The 21,624-nt window shown below is 56.2% G+C and overlaps 1 protein-coding gene across 2 annotated transcripts in view; it reads right to left on the minus strand.

Annotated features, from left to right (window-relative positions):
• NOTCH1 (notch receptor 1) overlaps positions 1-14,239 on the minus strand; it is a 42,939-nt gene extending 28,700 nt beyond the window's left edge. Inside the window, exons 1-2 of one of the 2 annotated variants that reach the window (XM_015645129.3) lie at positions 14,033-14,239; positions 12,263-12,344 (exon numbers count right to left, since the gene is read on the minus strand). In XM_015645129.3, coding sequence (XP_015500615.1) covers positions 12,263-12,344; positions 14,033-14,090 — 140 coding nt within the window. In that variant the 5' untranslated portion in view covers positions 14,091-14,239. The remainder of the gene's footprint in view (positions 1-12,262; positions 12,345-14,032) is intronic. The other variant, XM_015645128.3, reaches the window with a different exon arrangement.
• Positions 14,240-21,624: the final 7,385 nt, after the last annotated feature.

Here is a 21,624-nt window from a genome sequence, read left to right on the forward strand (position 1 = left end):
ATCCCCATCCCCATCCCAGTGGTGGCCAAGCCCTGCTCTAACACACACTGCTCCCTCTCCCAGCAGCCATTCTCACAACTCTGCACTTCTGGGGTGTGTCCCACCAAGGGAGCAGGCAGGGCAGGGGCAGGAGCCAGTCCCCACCCCTGTGGATGAGGGTGCTCCTTGCAGGGGTGAGCACACTGATTCACACCCTGCTGTCTGGGGCTGCCGGCCATCCCCGTGGCTTTTTTTGTTTCCGGGGGTCAGGCAGAGGCTGGGAGCTGAATTCCCACAGCACCAGGCTGGGATGTGTCTTTCCCCTCGCAATGAGCATCCGAGTGCAAACTGTGGTGAAGGGGGACACGATTAATAATGCACTGAGCTGCCGGCCCATAAATCTGCATGATTCATGGCCAGTGTGAAGGGTGATGGAGAAGGCCTTGTCCAAGGTCAGACAGCAGTCCCTGGGGACAGCCTGGGAACAGCAACAGCGGCCCCAAATTCCCACTCTGCTCCCAGCACCAAGCCTGGGCCAAATCTGGATCTGCTCAGCACGGGCACGTGCATTTGTTGTGTCTGCTGCACATCCTTAAGGAGTTACAACGCTGCAGCTATTCCAGCAAGGCTCCAGGAGAGCTCAGCAGATCAGATAACCAAAAGCATCAATGAGCTGCAGGAGTATCAGAGCCAAGGAGTGCCGCTGCCACGCTGCTGCCTCAGCTCTGCACCTCTGCTTGCTGGGCTGCCGCAGCCTCCAGCACCTCTGGCCCCAGCAGCCGTGCTGGCAGAGCTGGGGTGCCCGTCCCAGCCCCCCCAGCCTGTGGTTTCAGCTGTGGGTGCCCCCCATGTGGCTCTGGTGCTGCCAGCCCTTTGTTCACTGTCTCTGCTCAGGGCGCTCAAGGCTTTTCCTCCAACCCACCAGCAACAGGTTTTGTCCCTCCGCAGCAATGCGGGCACTGAAAGCATCCCGAGGCAGATGTTTCTGCGACCTCTGACCCAAGGCTAATGTTTTCCTTTCTGCACTAAGCTGCCATCTGCCACGGCCGGCACAGATGACACCCGGGCCCGCACGGCGGCACGGGGGCTTTGTTCAGACTGGGGATGTCCAGCCCTGCACAAGCACAGCCCGGGGCAGGGTGTGGCTCAGAGGTGTTGGCTGCACAGGGGCTGTCCTGCACCTGGGGGCTCACCTGCAGCACCCCTCAGCTCACAGCACCCTCTGCTCTCCTGCCTGCCTGCGGTGTGTCCTCCCAGGGGACCCCGAGACCGTGGCAGGACTGGAGGTAAAACCACTCTGGGATTAAAATGTACCAAAATCCCAACAAGCAAAGTGGAAAGCAGGTGTAAACTGGAGCACGTGCACAGGCCGTCCCTCATGCCCACCCTATGGAGGGGGGGAGGTTTAGGGGGCAGCCCCACACTGCAGGAAGGGACAGGGGGCTGGTGGGGAGCCCCATTCTGGCCCCACATCCAGGCTGCCTCTTATCTGCTCTGCTATCACCTAACCTCTTCCTCACCCTCAGCTGCTGGAAGCACAAAGGGCCGTGCTTGTTTTCCCCAAGGTATGAGCAGCGTGGGAAAGCTGAGCAGAGCAGGCTCAGGTCTTCAGCACCGTTTTGGGGGCACTTGAGACTAACAGGACCAGGACACTCCCTGGTGCTGGGTGTAGGGTCTCTCACCATGGGGAGAGGCCCCACTCCGACAGGCTGGGCTGGGGGATGCCATTCCCTGCTCTGTACGTGGCACCTGTGGCTCGGAACAGCCACCTCAGACGAGCCTGAGTCTCAGGCAGAGCCACCCCAGCACAGAGAAGGTTCAGGACCACAACTGTGACCTTGAGAGGTGCAGAGGGTCCCCCCGAGGGACTTCACACCCCCAGAGCCCCATTCAGCAGCAAATGTGCTGCGTGACCTGGAGGTGGCCGTGCTAGCGTGGCTGGGACCCCACGGAGCAAAGCAAGTGCTGAATGTGAGCAGGACACTCAGATTTCACATGTTTGCTGGCAACAGCTGAGGGAAGGAGAAACAACCCGCAGCAGAGCCTCCTTTAGCTGCACAACAGCCCAGAGCCACTGCAGGTGGCACAAGCGGTGACACGGCCCTACCGTACCCCACACCTCTCGGGGTAACCGTCATCCTCGGGCTGCCAACGGGAACCACAGCCCCACACCTTCCCCTGCACCCCAGCAGCTGCACAGCCCAGGCAGCAGGGAGCCTGCTTTCCATCAGGCAGCCACACACAAGAGTCACCTTTCCAGTTGTGCCGGTGGCTCCCTGCCTGGCACAGCCTGCGAGCAGCAGCCCAGCTTTCTCCTGCATTTACACCCTTCCCCCTAAGACACGTTTGCTCACTGCCAGCCCAGGGAACCCTGGCTCCAGTGTGACCAGAGGAAAGGCCAGTGCTTGGGGATATGTCTCCATGTCCCTGAGAGAAGAAACCTGCTTCTTACTCCATCTTACTCTGTTCATTCTCTTTCCACTGCCTCCCCAAGGATCCCTCCTGTGATGCATGGAGCAACAGGTGCCTTTTGCGGTCTCCTGCCTTGGAAACATCCTGCTGACGCAGGAGCACACTCTGGAGCCAGAGGAAGGCAGGGAGGTCTGGAAAACGATCCTGCTGGGGAATCAGAGCTCAGGACCCTGCTCTCTGCCCTGTCCTGCTCGCCTAGCATCACCAGGAGCACAGAGAAGGGAAATGCATGCAGGGAGACGAGCACTACTTTTGGATGCTGCCCTGAGCTCCCTGGAGCACATGGGGCTGTGGATGCTCCCTGTTCCTTGGCAGCCAGGGGCTGGGGGGCTGCTTGAGCCCCCTCTGGCAGTGGGCACAGCCAGGCTCACCAGACCTCACCTGCAGCTTTGCTCAGCAGCTCCTGGCACGTGTGGCTTTCAAGAAACCCAAGGCTTCATCACAGCTCCCAGGACAGCCAGGGCATGAAGGCAGAGCCACCCAGCTGCCCTCACCCATGTGGGGCACCCCAGCTGGGTGATGCACCCCAAAGCTCCCCCAGCACCTGCACAGCCCCACAGAAACCTCACAGCCACGACGGAGCTCCCAGGACCAAAACCCAGCACAAGACCTAAGTGGTGGTTTTTTAAGAAGTCTCATCCTGGTTTATTAAACACTCTGGGACACCAGCCTGGGAAAAAAGCAGAGTTTCACACAGGGAGGTGGTTGGCAAAGCAGCAGGTTACTCCAAGTGACATCAGGTTAATAAAGCAAGAGCAGATCTCCATTCTTGTTTAATTAAAAAAGCAAACTGCAATCCCAAGTCTTTGATGTGTTTTTTTGTTGTTTTTTTTCTTGTTCCATTTCATTTTTGACCTAGCCCAAGTCATCTAATTGAGATTTTAAAATCCAGACTTTCATCTGGAGAGAAACTAAAGGAATTCCCAAAGCTGGATATACTGGTGGACAGGAGTGGGGAAAAAACATGCTAGAGCCCTGCTCCTTCTATGAAGGAAAAAAAATGGCTTTGTTTTTTAAGCAGACATTAGTCAGGACAGTTTGGGAATCAAAGTTCCCATTGTAATGAAAAACAATATAATCCCATTACTAAGCAGAGTGGCCGGGCTATTCAGGGGTGGTAACTGGCTACCTGGGAAGGAGCTGCCTTTCAATGGAGCTTCATTCACAACAAACATGAAAGATGTCGAAGGAAGAGCCCAAGACAAAACTCGCCTCATTCCCACCCTCAACAATGGCTGCTATGAAATATTTGTTTTCCCCAGTCGATGTTTTTTATATCCTCTGCCGGTGGAAAGCTGCACAGCCCCATTGTTTGTGGGAGCCGAGCTCACTCTGCTCACCCTGGCCCCTGCTCCTTCTCTTGCAGGAGCCCATTTATGGGGTGACCACAAAGGATGTGCTTCCAGCAGAGGAATCCCCAGGGAACACAGCCTGGGCTGAGGCTGGCACATGGTCCCATCACCCACCTGTGTGACTTTCCTGGGGCAGGTCCCCCAAAACCCCCACAGTGCCCATCAGACACTGGAATGGCACCCAGCCCCTGTGGCACCTGAGAACACTCCCTGCAACTGCTCCCTGCTTCTGCCCTCTAAAAATGTTTTATTCCTTAAGCCAGCAGAAGAAAGTCAGAATTTGGGGGAAATATGGAATTTCTACCTGCACAGGCTGCCTGCCAGCCCAGCATTGCTGGTGCCTGAGGTCACTCTTCCCTCCCCATCCCTTTTGGGGTAACTGCTGGACCCAGCACTTGCTCTGGACCCAGCACTTGCTCTGGACCCAGCCCTTGCTGCCCAGGCAGGTTGAATTCACTCTGTTGTGCTCTCAGAGCTCTGGCACACACACAGCCCCAGTGTCACCATCTCACTAAGTGATGATGGACTCCTTCTTTTTTCCCCTTTCCCCCTCAAACCAACTTCTGGCTAAACACTGCTTTGCCCCAGAGCCAAATATGGAAAACTCCCACTCGTGACCCCACCATCCCACTCGTCTAATCCTGAATTTAAAACCTATGATTAGGATCTAACAGCCACCAAAAGTTTAAACAAGCTAAATTTAGCCCTGATATTTATAAACAAGGAGGAGAGGGGGGTTTTGCAGAGCGCACGGGTGCCCCGTGGCACAAAGCCAACCGAAAGCCAGAGAAATTCCTGCCGGGGATGTTTCAGTGGGATGAGGAGTGGGGAAAGGTGGCAATGGCCAGACAGGGATGGATCTCAGCCTCACAGCCATGGAGCTGCTGGTCTCCCTTTGTGAGCAAAACTCCCAAAAAACAGCGATTAGCCACAAAACTCTTGCCCATTTGGAAACCATGTGCTTAGGGACGTAAAACACCCGAGAGCAGACGGGTATCAGCTCCAGGGATCTGTATCCCGGGATTTCTGCTGCTGCCGGGTTTAACCAAGGAAACGAAGAGAGAGGGAGGGAAACCTCTGCCTCCGACACCTTTTGCGGGCAGAAATCCCTGTGTCAACATGACGCCCTCGCCGAGGGAGAGGGGACAATGGTGACGGCTGTGCCCTCCGGCCGCAGCCCGCATTCCTGCCCCCCTCCCCTGGAAACCCCCCTTTTGTGGGGAGCAGCAGGCCCTGTGAAAGGGCCGTCTGTCGCCCTGCCTTTTGACTTGGAGGTCTGTGTCTAACATTTTAATAGGGGCTGGGGGCCGGGGACAGCTCCCCCTCCTCCCGGGCTGCTCCTCCGTGGGGTCACTCTCCCAGCCCGCCCCAAAGCTCCCAGGGGACAGCCACATTCCTCCACCTGCTCCAGAGGAGCCATCCCATGGCTTAACCAGCCAGGAGTGCCTTTGGGAGGGTCCCATCCTGCTCAGGGATGCTCCAGTGGGGCGGGAGTGCTGGGAACATGCTCTCCTCCGTGGCTGCTCATTGACAGCAGAAAATTCCTTAAAATAAACCACAGGATGCTCACAAATGCTCAACCCCCGGCAGCGATGCCAGCAGGGATCCTTGGGGTCCCCATCACCCCGCTGACATGGGACAGAGCAGCTGACAAAGCCAAAAGCCACAGTGCCAAAGGCTCCTCTCCGTGCTCCTCCTGGGGACAGGTGTGACAGGCACAGGGAGCATCACACCACACCACACCACACCACACCACACCACACCACACCACACCACACCACACCACACCACACCACACCACACCACACCACACCACACCACATCACTCCACAAAGGATGAGCAGGAATTGGCAGCAGGATGCCAAACTCAGTCCTGACAAGAGACTGGGCACAGCCCAGAGGGTTGGAGAAGCAAACAAAAGCAAAGACAGAAGCAAAAAACAGAAAAAATAACAACAAAAAAAAAACAAACCCAAAAAAAACCCCCAAAAAATCAGAAGCAAAGCTGGCACTGCCACCCCCAGCCATGGGGACTTTAAATCAAGGCCAAAGCAACAGGCTGCCCTGCCCTGGGTGTCCCTGTGGCACCCAGCCCTGCCAGCCCACCACCACCAGGCCACTTGCCTGCAGGGTGCCCCTTCTATAAAATAAGGGCAGCGTTATAGCATCATTAAAACTTAATAAATCCATTTCCCATATAAATACCATTAAATTCAGGTTTTGGGGAAGGGAATTAGGGTGAAAACTTGTTAAAAGAAAATGACTTCGGCGCAAATAAATTTTTGCAACTTGACTGAGCATGAAAGTTTCCCATTAAAATGCGACTCGGCTCCCTTTGCTGGAAATGTGCAAGGGCCTAATAACCATGGCCTAAACATTAACAGTTTAACTGGCTTTTCCAATATTAACTCCAGGCTGCCATGGGGGGAAGGGGAGGACGTGATGGGTGAGAGCTTAAAGCAGATATTAATTACTGCTGTGCGAGGGAGGCACACCCCAAGCTTCTCACCAGCATCCTGCTCCCAGGGCACAGGCTGGGATTTTGGGCTTGCTCTGTGCAGGGCCAAGAGCTGCACTCAATGATCCTTGTGGGTCCTTTCCAGCTCAGGGTGTTCAGTGATTCCCAACAGAAATGATTTTGGGTATGGCTGGCTTTAAGCACAGCACAAATTCTGCTGCATGAGGTAGTAAGCATGAGCTGGAACTCAATGATCATTGTAGGTTCCTTCCAATTGAAAATATTCTTTTTGGGGGCAGAGCTCCCTATATAGCTCAGCCAAACACCTCAGAGAGGTTTTTATTCCTGCATCTCTCACACCAAGCACTGCATTTACCAATGGGAACCTCCAGCATCATTGGGATGGAGGAGGAGCTGTGGCTACCCCATCCCTGAAAGTGTCCAAGGCCAGCCTGCACAGGGTTTGGACCAACCTGGGCTAGTGGAAGCTGTCCCTGCCCATGGCAGGGGGTGGAACAAGGTCTTTAAGGTCCTTTCCAACCCAAACTATTCCACAGTTCCATGATCACCCTATTAACCACCAGGAACTGAGATATGTGGAAACCCCAACACCATCCTGTACCACAGCCCCTGCCCATGGGGGACCTGCCAGCACGAGGAGGTGACAGGAGAGGACCTGACCCACCAGACATGCACGAGAGGAAGGCAGACTCCAGATGTGGGTGTCCAGGTGTGAGCAGGCACCATCACAGCTGGCCAGATGTTCAGCTGGAAGCAGCACTGAGCTGCTCCACCAGCAAGACCCAGGTGTTAAACACTGGGGAGTTCCCAGGTGAGCATCTTTAATGTCCTGGGGAGCTGCCATGGTCTGGTGTCACTGGCACCAGCAAAGACTTCCCAACATCACACACAGGAGCTCTGCTATAAAATCCAGTCAGCAGGGCCTGACCCTCACACCTCTCTGCTCCTGGGTGCCTCCACAGTCAGACACCCAAGAATCAAAAATCCAGTGTTCCTGTCCTTATTCCAGAGCTCTGGCTGCAGTAAATCCGGGCTCATGAGGGCACCATGCAGCAAGGCAGCATCAGGGACCGATGGGATTTGGGCACAGCTGCTGGGATGGGTGGATGCAGCACCATCCTGCAGGCATGGGGCTCAGCACCACGTGCCACAGGCATGAAATCACCATCTGGGAAGAAACTGGAATCATCAAAATCATCCAAAAAGCTCTCACTTCTGCAGACTGCTGATCTTTCTAACCCTGAACACAAAGCAGAGCTGCAGGAATAGCCCAGCTTGGGAAATGGTGAGTGAGCAGCCCAAGAGCCCCTCGGTGCTGCCCCATCCCAGGCAGCAGAAGGAGCCTGGCAGGTTCTCAAGGATGGATGTACACAGCCCTGAGTGGAGCAGGACACCCTGAACACCCTTCTGGCCACTGGGAAGGAGACAGAACTCAACCAAGACCCCACAGCAGGTCAGCTTTCCCAGGGGGGTTTAAGTTATATCCCAGAGGCTCTTCCACTCTGCAGCCCCAACACATGGTGCAAAACCTTCACCTGGCAGCTCACTAACCACAGAGAAGTCTCCATCCAGATCCAGAGCTCACCAGCTCTCCCTAAGTGCACCCTGGGGCTACTCCCTCGTTAAACACGCTGATGCTCTATAAATTTCACATTCCACTCATGTACACACGCCGCCACCACTTGGGACACCAACCAACATGAGCAAAACGAGGGTCACCACACCTCCAGGCCTGGAAAAAGCAGGTTAATTTCCAAACAATGTTATTTTAAAACTTGCTAACTGCCTCCTGATTATGTTGTCTGAGCCCTTAATTGGTGAATAGCCTGGTCTTGCAGTGACTTATACGTGTCACCCTCATGCTACATACAATAAACCATAAGAGCCTGGGAGGTGAGGCCAGGTGTGAGGGATCAGCTGGAACAAATGGACATGTTGTGGCTTCCAGCAGGAAGGGAGGCAGCCAGTCAGGTGTTGAGGTGAAAGAGATTTTAGTGGAATAAAACATCCCCAATACCATGGAGTGAGTGACCTCCAGCCCCAGGGAGCAGAGCCCCGTGTGCTGCTTCACACCATGAGACCATGGAAATTGAAGATACCCCTGCTCATTGCAGGTGGCTTTGAAAGGCCCTTTCTGACCCAAACCATTCTGAATATCTGTGGGGGAATAGCCCTGCTGAACTGAGGTGATGAACAGCACTGAGAGTTCCTGATCCCCTCTGCATCCCCCCATCCCTCCTGCTTCATCTCTGAGCTGGGGGTGCTGCTGAGGGACCTACAGAGATATCTCCTCTCAAACATGCCCCATGCTCGTCACACAGGACACCCTCTGGCCACCACAGTGTCCAAGCCATGAGAAAAACCAAGCAAAACTCAGCCCAAGCAATAAAATCCCAAGGACACAGAGCAGGAGTGAGTGAGACCACCCGAGACAACTGAAAACCATCGAGACACCTTGCAGAGAGCAGAGATACAAACAGACTCTTCCAGACAAGAGCTGAAACCCCCACTGCTGTCCCAAAGACCTCAACAGCTGGGCTTCAGTTTCTCTTCCACTGGAATCCACAACAGGTGACATTCTGGTATTTTTAATCTCCCCTCTTACCCATTTCCACCTTGTTCTTTCCGAGAATGAGATCAGACTTGAAAGAGCCATCAAGAGTTCTCAACATGGCTGAATCACTGCTCGTCTACTTCTTTAAGAGCTTCCTCTGGCTGATTGTTCAACACTCCACCCTCTTCCTCTCCAGCACCGAGACTGCATTTTTTCTTTGTTATTATTTCATGGAAATAACGTTGGTTTAAAGCACATGAGAAAAACCAAACCAGAAGGAAACTTCCGCCCTGTACAATGAGATAACAATGACTGAGCAGCTGAATAACTTGAAGGGCACAGAAACTCGCGGGGCTCACATCACTCCTCTGCCTTCCTGGTTGTCTCCTGAAAGAGTTTTGAGCTAAAATAATCACCTCTTCCCGCCATGGTCCCCCTCAGAATGTTTCTTCCCGTGTTTCTGGCCCGCTGCCCGTGGAAGCTGGTGGTGGCACCGGGCAGCAGCTCAGGAGCCACTGCCCTGGCTGAACGACGGCGCTGCGCTGATTCATAAACAGAGGAAGTACTTTAGCAAACCGACTTTTCCCCCTTTGCTGCACAATCCCAGTGATTAATTTAACTTATTCTTTCCCTCCACCGTCTCTTTTGCGTCTCTGAGCAAGAGGAGAGCCCAGGCACTGTTCCTCTGGCTTTAATGGTGAGAGGCTGGTGGAGCAGGGCTGGAGCTCAGCCCTCTTTCAATGCCATCTGCTTTTAACTAGCGGAGCAAGGGAGGTCCTGGGAATAAATGTCACATGGCACAGGGAGCTAAAATCAGCCCGGCTCATTTGCAGGGATGCCAGTCAAAACTAGGGTTATCCAACAGTCTAATTAGGAGCTATCACTAGAAGTCAAAAACAACCTCTTGGAAAAACCTTCTCATTTAGTCTGGGAAAATGCCTTAGTCCAAGGCAAGTGCCTTTTCTGGAATGCCACAGCTCCCCTGCACCACGGAACCTCACGCCAAGCCCCGCAGCAGCCACCAACTCCAGCCTGTACCTTTTAAAGCTCCAGATCTGGGGCAAAAACACCCAGAGCCTTCAGCTGGGGTCTGTGCAAGACCCACAGAACTGCTGCTGCTCTTCCTGCGCTGAAAGACCTGGATGACCCTGCCAAGATGGAAAGCAGCTCCAAAGGAACTTAATTAGGGCGCTTCTGTCTCAATCCCTCCAATCCAATTCTTGATCCCCTCCATTCAATTAAAGCCCTGCGTGCTCTGCACCGCCTGGCAAAGGGACAAGCAAGGTAAGGCACCTGGAGCTTTACAAACTACCCCTGTAAAATAATAAAAGGCAGAGAAAGCTCCTGGTCTCGCACCGGTGGTTCCCTTTCCGCAGCAGGGCTGATAACCTGGGGTTGGAGTTATCAGAGTCAGCTCTGTCCCGGGACACTCGTCCTCTGGAGCAGCGTCCCCCTCGTACGCTATTTATTTCACTCCACTTTCTAATTGGATTTGTGGGGGCAGCACAAAGGGGCTTTATGGCCAAACTTTGTTAAGTGCCAGGCCGAGCAGAGATGTGGCCAGCAGCCAAAATGGTGCATTTCACGCAGGCGCCAAAGGGCAGTGCCAAGCTTTTCTGCGTCTGGTATCTTGTGCTCTTGGCTCTGCTTTGTTTAAGAAGCTTGGAAGCAAAGCTCCTCGTCAAGAGATATTCAAACAAAGCGAAAAAACAGGATTTTGCGAGTTCCTATCAGGTAACTTGGGAAGTTGCACCTCCTTCAGTCTGGCTGTACCTCCAATATCTGCCCCCATCGCCCTGCAGAGGACAAGAGTTTTAACACCCCCAGAGCACACACCTTGTGCTCCTGCAAAAATAACTCACACACACTCCCAAAGCATCTGCAGCCAAGAGAGAAGTGGTTATTCACAGCCAGCAACCAAGAACTTCTTTAAAGTTAACTTTTTCTCTTAAAAACCAACCCACCCCGAGCCCACTTTGGAGGCTTCTCCAAATAGAGCTCGCACACATCAGATCTAATTAGATTCCATCACCATCTGCACATGAAATGTAAATCAGGAGTTGCAGAGACTTAAGAAAAAAAGGAAAGAATGACCACAAGGAAAAGGAGGGGTGTAAGGTTGGGGAGGGGGTGGAGGGTTGGGCATTCTGGGAAGCCATACATGATTAGTCACACAGCATTAATCTGCCTCCCTTAACAATAGCTGCCGAATTTCGACCGAATCCCAGCTGTCGCTCTTTGAATGAAAGAAAACAAGATTTAGAGCGTCAAGCGTTGGTAAGGGCTTCTGTGCAAAAAAAAGTGGCGTGCATTCATTAGTGCCTCACAAAGGGACCCAGCCTTTGTCCATTAAATTGCTCATGTGCCTGATTGATTTGCTGATTTATTTGCACCAAAGGGTTGGGGGGCTCAGCTTGGAGAAGGGGGTGGGAGGTGCCCGGCTACTGGGCAGAGTAACGGCACCCAGGCGGATTTGCAGAAAAGCAACACACATTGTCAAGGGAAACTGCCATTCAACAGGTTGGGATTGGAAATGCCTTCAGGTTCCTCCGCCGAGGACTTCCTATTTGGAAATTTGGGGTGGGTGGGAACGTCTCCCCGCCTGCTCGCAGTTCAGGCCATGTTCAACAGGCAGAGGGGAAATCTGGCCGGGAAACAGAGCCTTGCCCATTCACATTTCTTTTATGGAATAGTTTTTAAAAGGGAGCTGGAGTCTTATTCATTTCTCTTGGTTATTGTTCCCTGGGAGCCTGGAGTGAATCGGCCATCGCTGCGGTGGGTCGGTTGGTCCTTCAAAGAGTCCCAACGCTTTACACATCCGTTTCCCCACAATCAGCTTGGAGAAAGCCCCGGCCTGGGTGCCAGGTCCCACCAGGAACGCCAGACCACAGCTTGGCACCATCACTGGCAGGGCTGCAGGAGGAGGTGCCCTGCTCGCCTGGCGATGCCTCATCGGCCCACGGACACCACTGGGGCAGCTCCAGCAGCCAGAGCCATGCCATGGAACTTCTCTCGAGTGTTTATTGGAGGTGTACTGGTCACCTAGTGTGCAAGGGACTAAAAGGCAATGCCCTGGGGCCAGGAGGGAGTAGCTGGAAAACAGACAGACAGAAAGCCTCCCTCCCCACCCGACGGTCCAAGGAGCGCCGGGGGCTGGCCCTACCTCCTGCTCCATCAGCAGGGCAGTCTGCATAGGCTAACACCAGCAAAACATGGCCCTTTGCCCATGTTTTTCCACCCAGCCAGGAACAAAGCCTGATCCTGCCAAACTCGCGGTGACTCCTACACAAGCAGGTTATTCTTGCCACTCAAGGAAAGAAAACGCATCTTGCCCTATTAAATCCAGAGCCTTCAAAGCAAAGTCAACATGCATGTCAATAACTTTGGTCGGGGGAGATGAAAATCCTCTGGCTGCTCCATACTTACTGGCACACCTCCGTCCCGTTGGGAAAAGTTTCACACTTGCCCCCGTTGAGGCAGGATTCAGCAAGCTGCGAGCACCGTAAACCTGCAAACAGAGGGACAGCGTTAGCCACAGCTCAGGGCCCTGGTGGCAGCAGGGGGACTGCATCCCCCGGTGTCACCTGGGCTGGGGACAGGCTTGCTGAGACCCCCAGACTCCCTGTGCCTGCACAGCCTGGTGAGGTGGGGTCCAGCACCCGGCAGCTCTCACCCGCAGGGTGATGGACGGGGCAGGGACTGTGTGGCCCCTGCGCCGAGAGGCTCACCTAAAAATAAACCCAGGGTGGGTTTGAGGGTAGGCTGTGCCTGCTCCTCCAGCAGGAGGGCTGACAGAGAGAAACCCCAGATCAGGCCCTTGATTGACAAATGCCATTTGGGAAAAACCATCCAGCCTGGGGCCCATAAGTTACCATGAGCTCGGTAACGAAATGAGTCGCCCGTCACAACTTGCTATGAGTAAAGGTTTCATCGTCTGGCCCTCAGAGCCAAATTCTGCAGAGTTACCACAGCAACTCGCTCAAAGTACCAGAATCGCTTCCGATTTCCACCCCGGCTCGCTCTTCCCCTTCTCTGCCCGCTCGCTCTTCACGGTAACTGGTTCTGCGACACGCGTGTGCAGCCGGGGCAGTTTCACATTGAGCGGCTGCAGCTCCGCACCGCCACAGCCCGGATCCTGCCCCGGGGGTGCCGAGCCCGGGGACACCGCTGGGGCTCTGTGTCCCACGGCAGATGGACTGGGCTGCTGGGGACCGCACCAGCGGGCTGCTGGGGACCGCTCCGGCCGGGAAAAACTTTCTGCAAACTTCGCCCCCGACGGCTCCCAGCCCTGCTGTGGGAGCAGCACCGCTGCCTTCGCTCCCCAAAATCCTCTCAGGGCTTTCCGGAGGGGGCTGCTAGCTCGGTCCTGGGGCAGGGGGGCACTGAAGGGTCCCGACCCCCGGGGATGGGCTGCCCCCCAACTCCGTCCCGCACCCCTTTAGGGCCGCTCTTTTCCCGTGCCCCGAGCCGCTGCCCCCGACGGTCGCGCAGCGCTTTGCGGCGAAGCACTCGGATCCGCCCCGGAGGGGGGGCCCCGGGGGGCCCCGACTTTCAAGAAACAGGAAACCGAGAAAAATTTGCAAAACGGTCAAAAGCTCTCGCAGAACACCAGCAGGAGCGCGGCCGCCCTGCGCGCCCCTCCGCCGGGCCGAGCCCCGGCTCCCCCGGCACCGAGCTCCTCTCCCCCCGACGGCAGCGAGCGCCGCTCCCCGCGGCAGCCCCGGACACCGAGCTCCGGCTCCCGGTGGCCCCGAGCGCCTCCATCGGGGCACCAGCCCCGAACCCGCCGCGGGCTCAGCCGCGCTCCCCCGCTCCGGTCCGGCCCCGGCTCCCCCGAGCTCCGGCCACCCCCGCGGGGCTCAGCCCCGCTCTCCCAACACGGTTCCGGTCCCGGTTCTCCCGCTAGCGACGACCTCCGGCTCTCCCGCAAGAGCCGAGCCCAGTCCCGGCGCATCCCGCGGCAGCGAGCCCCGTTTCCCGCGAGCACCCCGAGCCCCGCACCCCCCCGAGGGCGCCGCGCTCCGGTCCCGCCGAGTCCCGGTTCCCACGGGAACCTCCCGGCCCGGACCCCCCGACGGCGCCGGGTTCGGGTGCCCGCCGTGCCCCGCTGGGCTCCGGTGCCCGCCGCGCCCGGCCTCGCTCCCGGCAAACTTCCTGCGGGGCGGCCGGTGCGGGGCCCGTGGCGGCGGCCCTCACCTCGCGTCAGGGCGGGCAGCAGGAGCACCAGGAGGCCGGGCGCCAGGAGCCGCTCCATCCCGCTCTGCTCCCGCCGCTCACAGCCGCATAGATCCGCGGGGCCTCGGCCGAGCCGAGCCGAGCCGGTGCCGGTGCCTGTGCGGGTCCGCGCCGCCCCGCCGGGAGCCCCAAACACAGCGCGCCCGAGCGCAGCGACTCCGAACGCGGCGCCTCCCGCGGCTGCTCAGCCCCGGCGGGCCGGGCCGGGCGGCGGGGGGCGGGACGGGCCGGTGCGGGGCGGGCCGGGAGCCACGGGACGGGAGGGGATGGGACGGGACGGGCGAGACGCTCCTCCCTGCCCAGCCCGGGGGGCCGCCGCTGGGAGCCCCCTGCCCGCCACAGAGGGTTCTGGAGTGGGACGCGAGTGGGGCTGGGGGTCCGCGCAGCCCCTACGGGAAGCCCCCGGGGCAGCCGCGTCCCTCCGTGCGGCCACCGGACACGGCCGGTGCAGCCCCCCGCATGCAGGCACGGATGCAGCGGGTGCAGCTCCTTCTGTCCGTGCAGCCACCGCACATCCCCGGGGCAGCCTCCCCCTGCAGTGCCCCAAACTCCGCAGGGCAGCCCCCCATTCCCAGTGCGGCTCCAGCACAGCTCTCACGTGCAGCCACTACAGAGCCCCAGCACAGTTCTAGACACCTCCATGCAGCCCCCACAAGCAGCCCTGCATTTCTCTAGTGCAGCTCTGGACACCTCCAATTCAGCCCCCGCCCCAGGACTGCTGCAGCCCCCACCATGCACAGCCTGCATAATCCCAGTGTAGCTTCTCCATGGTCCCTGTGCAGCTCCTGCAGTTTCCCCAGTACAGCTCCCCCAGTCCCTGCACAGTTTCCCCAGTACAGCGCCCAGTCCCTGCACAGTTTCCCCAGTCCCTGCACAGTTTCCCCAGTACAGCCTCCAGTCCCTGCAGTTTCCCCAGTACATCTCCCATCCCTGCACAGCCCTGGGGCCACTGTCCCCCGGGAGTGACCACAGGAGGCCCCAGGCCCAGCCTGACCCACGGTGTGTCCGTGCAAGGACCTGGGGCACACAAACCACGGGACACACAGGAATGGGGTGGCTGTAGCGGGGGACCCAACATGGGCTGACCATCCCCTGGGTGCAGGGAAGCGCAGTGTGGGGTTCCCCTTCTGAGCCCTGCCATGACTCAGGTGTGCACAGGTACACGGAGCCGTTTCCCACCCAGCTCCCCCGCAGGTGCCGGCAGCGAGCACAGAGCTGGGTCGGATGTTGTTTGTTTTGTGCTGTGAACTCGTGAACTCCCAGGCAGAGCCTGGCCAGCCCCATGCGCCGCATCCACAAATAAACAAACACTGGGAGAAGCGGGGAAGCCAAGCCCAGGGGCAGCCCCACAACCCCCAGATGTGTGCACCTGTCCCGTTAGGTGTCAGGGGGTCCCTGTGCCCCATCCCCAGAGCCCCATGCCTGCCCCAGCTGCCACCATGCCAGTCAAGCCTGGAAAACCAAACTGGAATGCCCCACCTGAAATCCACCTCAGCCCTGAGCCCAGGACAGGCTGAAACCCTTAATCCAGTGTTTGAGGGTGTCTTCTGTGAGCCGTGGCTGTAGGGGGTGCTCAGGGATGTACCTACACAACACCACTGATGGGAACAGCCCATGTGAGGGGGCTTTAAAATGATGCTTCCTCATGGGGTTTTGGGGGCCAGCCCTGCTCAGCAAGGCTGCAGTGCTTGCAAAAGTGGGGAGCAAGAACTCAGAGCATGGAGAATTTGGGGTACCAGCTCTCCCAGGGATGTGGGTACTTAAATCCCATTGGACTCTTGTGTCTACCCCAAGAGCTGTTGGAGGGTATTGGATGGCTCTTTTACAACTCCCAAACATGAGGACGTGGAGGGATGGCTGCCGGCCTCTGGCTGAAAGCTTGGGAAAGAGGAAGAGGAAGGAGGGTCGGCAAGGGGTTAATGGGAAGGAGGTGACACTGTGGTCATCTGTGCCTCTCATCTCAGGGTACTCTCCACCAGCCCCCAGGCTCATCCCATCCCATGCCAGCCCTGCTGTTATCCCACTGCTTCCTGTTGTAAACTATTTCCAGAGCAAGTGTGAAACAATTAAACAAACCGAAGGGCAGAGTCTGCTCACCAGATCAAAGGCGTGAGCCCTGCAGCAGTACCTCGATCCCGCGGCTCCCTCCTTCCCTGCTCCCCCTGCCTTCCCCGCTCTGGGCTCTAAAGCAGTGCCCTGATCGGGGCTGGGGAGCCAGGGCCCTTTGTGGTGCCACTCGGGCTCCAGGTGCCACCGGTAGCTCCAGCCTTGAGCAGCTGCAGAATGTGGTGCTGCCTGTTCTGTCCTCCCTGCAGACACAAGTAGGGTGACAACAACTGGGCAGTGGGATGTGACCTCAGTTGTGCCACCACAACCTTGTCACCATCTTCAGCCTCATCTGGAGGTGCAAAGACAGCCTGAGGTTTCTCCACATGGGCCTCCTTAGAGATGGAGCCTTTGTGCTCTTTCTCCATCTCCCCCTTTTCCCCTCTCCATCAGAGCCCGAGGAGCAGGGAGCATCTCAGCTCTGCCTGCCTGGAAATACCGGCTGAAGCTTTGCCCGGGCTTGTTCTCCATGTGCAGAAAGCACTGTGCATTCAGTTCAGCTGTGCTCTGGGACTTGATCCCTGAGACTTGGGAGAGACCCCCCAGTCCCTCAGAACCATCATGGGCATGTCTGGGGACACGGGGCTGTGCCACCCCTGTGCCACCCGGGGATGGAGAGGCGGTGATGCTGAGGGATGTGCAGGGTGCTGGAGACACTGCATACCCGTGTGTCCCAGGCCGCTCCTGGAGGTGCTGGACTGAAAGGCCACGTGGGAAGCCAGGAGTGAGCCCTGGCCCTGGGTTTCCTTCGTGGCTGGGAGGGTCTGTGCGGTGTCCACGGACACGGCCGTGGATAAACACAGCCGGAGCCGGGCGTGCGGCCGCGCAGCCGCGTCGCCTCGTCCCCGAGCACAGAAGGTCAAATCCATCTATTTATTGCCATCACCCGGGGGCTCTGTGACCCCGCAGCTCTGGGGCTCTGCTTGGGGAAAAGGCTCTGCTGGGAGGGAGCTGCAAGGGTCCTCTGCGGTTTCCCATGAAAGTCTCGACACGAGGATGGCTCCTCCAGGCAGGCTCTGCTGCGGGATGTTCCGCTTTAATCTGGTTCCATCCTTCCCCTGGTACAGAGGGATCTGCTGCAAGATCCTCGTGGGGAACCTCCTCAAGTTTCCTTCTCCCAGACGCCTCCTCCAGAGACTCCTACCAGCAAAAGTAAAAAAAGGAGGAAGGCAGAAGTGAGCGCTCAGCATAAATCTTTTTGCAATAAGAGGTGAATAAGACATAAATCTAAAGAAACCTTTTATTTCGAGTGGTTTTCAGGGGTTAAAAATAATGGGATTTTAGGTCCTTTTAAAAATAGTGTTTGTAAAAGGCTTTAATAGAAACCTTGGCAGCTGTCCATGTGATTAGTGATTTAAAAACATGAAACCTCCACACATGTTTAAAAGTTTTAATAAGTTAAAATTAAATGAGTGAAACTCTGGGAATATTTTTTTGTTACTGCAAGCTAAGAAAATCATGTCCGTTAAGCAAAACTTAATACAAATATAAACAGGTAATGCACATCTGTAAATTATTTTTATGTCTCCAGGGGCTGGAAAAAAAACTAAGTGAGACCAGCATTCTTATATATATTTTGCCTTGACAGCTCAGGAAAAAATTTGCCAAAAACCAGAGTTAGAGCACTGGGCTGGCGTGGGAAAGTTGGTTTAGTGAGAAATTTGCCCGAGGCTATTTAAATAAAAACAGGCGTTTTTTTTTTAATGGCAAATGCCTGTTAAATACAACCAACGCGGCTTCCAATCGCCTGAGTAACTTGTGTGCCTATTCCTTCTTGACACTTTCATCTCTTTATCATCACAATCAATATTTTGCTCTTATACCTTCGGTGCAATAAAAAAAAGACTGATAAGACAGACATCAAACTGGATCTCTCCTGCTTTCCCCACCGTACTTGGCTTGGTACTGCTCTGCCCGCCTGGATTTTGGAGCAGCACGGGGAGTTAGCCCTCCTCATGCTGGTACATGCACCCCCACCCTCCCTCATGCTCTAAAAAAACCTAATTTTTAGTAATTAAGTGTGAATCAAAGCAGGTAGAGCATCCTGGAAAGTCTGAACAGATAAAAATGCACTGTTCATGGAGTCTGTGAGATAAAACCATCCCCAAACTTCTCCATAATGGGATTAAGGCATGATTCTCCCAGGCACAAGAGAAAAGAGGCTGGATTTGCAAGAATGGTCTAAATCTTGATTTTTTTGTTTTAATCTTATTTTTCTTTAAGAGCTGAGTGGAGGATTGTGCTTGGACAGTCACAGGTTAAATCCCACCCATCGTGCCATCCCTCTGCCACGGTGCTCTGGCAGCTCTTTCCTCCTGGCAGTGCAGTGGGATTTGGTCCCCTCAGGATGTCCAGGGTTGGGATGGGATGAAGGACAATCAGTCCTTGCTGCCATGGGCAGAGGTTGGTGCCATGTGTGTCCCTGCCCTGGCACAGCTGCTGCACCACGCTTGGTACGCGTGGAGTTTTCCTCCTCAGGGGCTGCTGAAACTGGTTTTAACTGCAGGGTTGCTCCTGGCCATCATTTCTCAGTGTGTAAATCCAGCTCAGGAACTCTCCCCTCACTGGGATTAGTGACAGGCGGGAAGACGTCCCAGAGGAACAGCTTTTCCAGCACGGTTTGTACCTGGGTGAAAGGTGCTGCTGTGAGATTGCGCTGTAAAATCTGTGTCATGTTTAAAATAAAATGTCTTTATGGGCTGTGAGGGGAGAGCAGGTGCTGGGCAGGCGTCACTCAGCCCGGCCCTGGCCTCGTTGGTCCCTGTGCTGCTCCTATTCACCTCCATAAAACAACTGAAACATTCTCTGTTGTGTAAACAAAGCCTGGTGGGGTTTATGGAGCTGTGAGTGATAATGTGCTTGTCCCCAGCCCCGTCCCAGCCCACATGGGCTGGTGGAAATGCAGTTCTCCCTGTCCTTTGGTGCATGTCCCCATTCCCTCCGTGCTTGTTCATGCCTTTGTCTGCACCCTGGTGCTGCAGACCCTGCGTGTCCCTCTCCTGTCCCTGGCCAGGGTGATTCCTCAGGGTGTCACAGACACCCAGCTCAGGGATGGGGACAGCTCTGCACCCACCGAGGAGATAACCCCGACTCTCTGGAGCGCAGACCCCGGCCCAGCTTTGTCCCAGCCCTGGGGACATGCTTGTATTTCACGTGCATCTTCCTTCAAAACCATCCATTCCTTTGCTTTTTCTTCCATTCCTCCCTTTCCTGCCGAGGCAGTTTTCATCACCTCAGCAAATAAATTGCTCACCAGAGTGTGTGGAGGAGCCAGGATCAAACCTCCCCTGATATCTCCATTAAATAATCGAAAACCATCGCTCACAGCAGTGAAAACCCAAGCGTGATTCTCTGTGCACAAGCCCGGGCATGAACCTGATACTGGATTTCTGGACCGTGGTGCAATGCCAAAATCATCCAAGTCACGCTGGCATCCCTGCAGTTTCACCTGCTGGGATTTGCCTCTCCCAGGGCACACGCTCAAGAAAAACGTCATGCCATGCGGACACTCGCCCCGCACGGGTTTCGGGCAGGTTTTCCGGGAGACATCACTCACAGAGATCTGGGCGTGCCCCTTCTCGCTGTGCTGCCCCGGGGGGCTGGGTTGCAGGGTCCTGGGGTGCCGCTGATACCAGCAGGGAGTTTCAGGGGCAGCTCAGTGCCAGCTCTGTTCTCACAGCTCTGGGATTTGGGACTCCTGTGCCGGGATGAAGCCAGCTGAAATTCTTGAGCGATTACAAAAAGAGAGTAAAAAAGGACTTTCTGCACCCCAGCCTTCTCTGATGCTCCATTCACGGGCACTCCCACCCACCGCCCCCTCTTTCCTTCCGCCTGGAAATGGGAAGACTGGGAGATATTTCACTTTCCAGAACGGCTGCAAACACAGCCCTTTCCCCCTGAAACACACGCAGGGAGGACCACACATCCTCTGCACCGATGCACCCGCGATGGCAGCCCCGTGGGGCGGTGGGGGTGCTCCTTTGTCCCCCCACGGCTGGGCACATGTGTGAGGGCTGCTGTCAGGGAACGCTTCCCACCCAGCTCTGACCTTGGTGCCTCCCAGCAAAAACACCTCCTGGAGAGGGGCCAAACATAATAGCCAGTTCCTTCTACTCCCTTCCTTCCCAGGCAGCCACATTATCACAGGGCTCGGCCGCCAATCAAAGCCAGGCACACGAAGACGGGAACCAGGAGAAATCGGCCCAAAGATGCCGATTCCGCTCCGAGGGGAGCAGCTGTGGGCGCTGGAGCTGCCTGTGCTGTCACAGGGTGTCCCATCACAGCAGGCTCCGTGCCTGGCAGGGAGGGAGGACCCCTGAAAACCATTCTTGGGGTACCCAGGAGCTCCAGGAGAGCCCCATCATGCCCAGTGCACCCCTTGTGCCAGGGCACTGGGGATCCCCTGCCCTGTGCCACTCCCATGGCACTGGCTGTGGGGCTCTGCTGGTGCCACAGCCGGTTCCAAAGGGTTTGGGGGAGCCCCAGAGCCCATTCCCTGACCTCTGCTCACGGGCATTTCTCTATGAGAGATTTCTTTCCCAGAAAATCATGGAGAGTTTTCACAGAATCATAGAATATCCTGAGCTGGAAGGGACCCTTCAGGATCATGGAGTTCAGCTCCTGACCCTGTACACAGTACTGTGAGAGATGGTATCAAAAGCTTTGCACAATGATTGCATCTACTGGCTTCTCTAGATAACTATTTTTTTCTTTAGCTTTAGGCTGAAAAACAAATTTACCAACAAGTCCCTGTGATGCCAGAATCCTTTGTCTCCCTGTCACAGGGAGAGGTCACTCCTGTTTGGTGAGGCAGCTGCCTCTCTGCAGGATGGGGGCACCATGAGGGCACGGTGCGGTGGCATGGTGTGGGCACACTGTGGTGACACGGTGCAGTGGCATGGTGTGATGGCACAGTGTGATGGCACGGTGTGGTGGCATGGTGTGATGGCACGGTGCGGTGGCACGGTGTGATGGCACGGTGTGATGGCACAGTGTGATGGCATGGTGTGATGGCATGGTGTGATGGCACGGTGCAGTGACATGGTGTGATAGCACAGTGTGGTGGCACGGTGTGATGGCATGGTGCATGACACGGTATGGTGGCACAGTGTGATGGCACAGTGTGATGACACGGTGCTGTGGCATGGTGTGATGGCACGGTGCTGTGGCACAGTGTGGTGGCACGGTGTGATGGCACGGTGTGATAGCACGGTGCGGTGGCACGGTGAGGTGGCACGGTGTGATGGCACGGTGAGGTGGCACGGTGTGATAGCACGGTGTGATGGCACGGTGAGGTGGCACGGTGCGGTGGCACGGTGCTGTGGCATGGTGTGATAGCATGGTGCGGTGGCACGGTGCTGTGGCACGGTGTGATAGCACGGTGCATGACACGGTGCTGTGGCACGGTGTGATAGCACGGTGCATGACACGGTGCTGTGGTACAGTGT

The sequence above is a fragment of the Parus major genome, chromosome 17 (genome assembly GCF_001522545.3).
Source record: "Parus major isolate Abel chromosome 17, Parus_major1.1, whole genome shotgun sequence".
NCBI lineage: Eukaryota > Metazoa > Chordata > Aves > Passeriformes > Paridae > Parus > Parus major.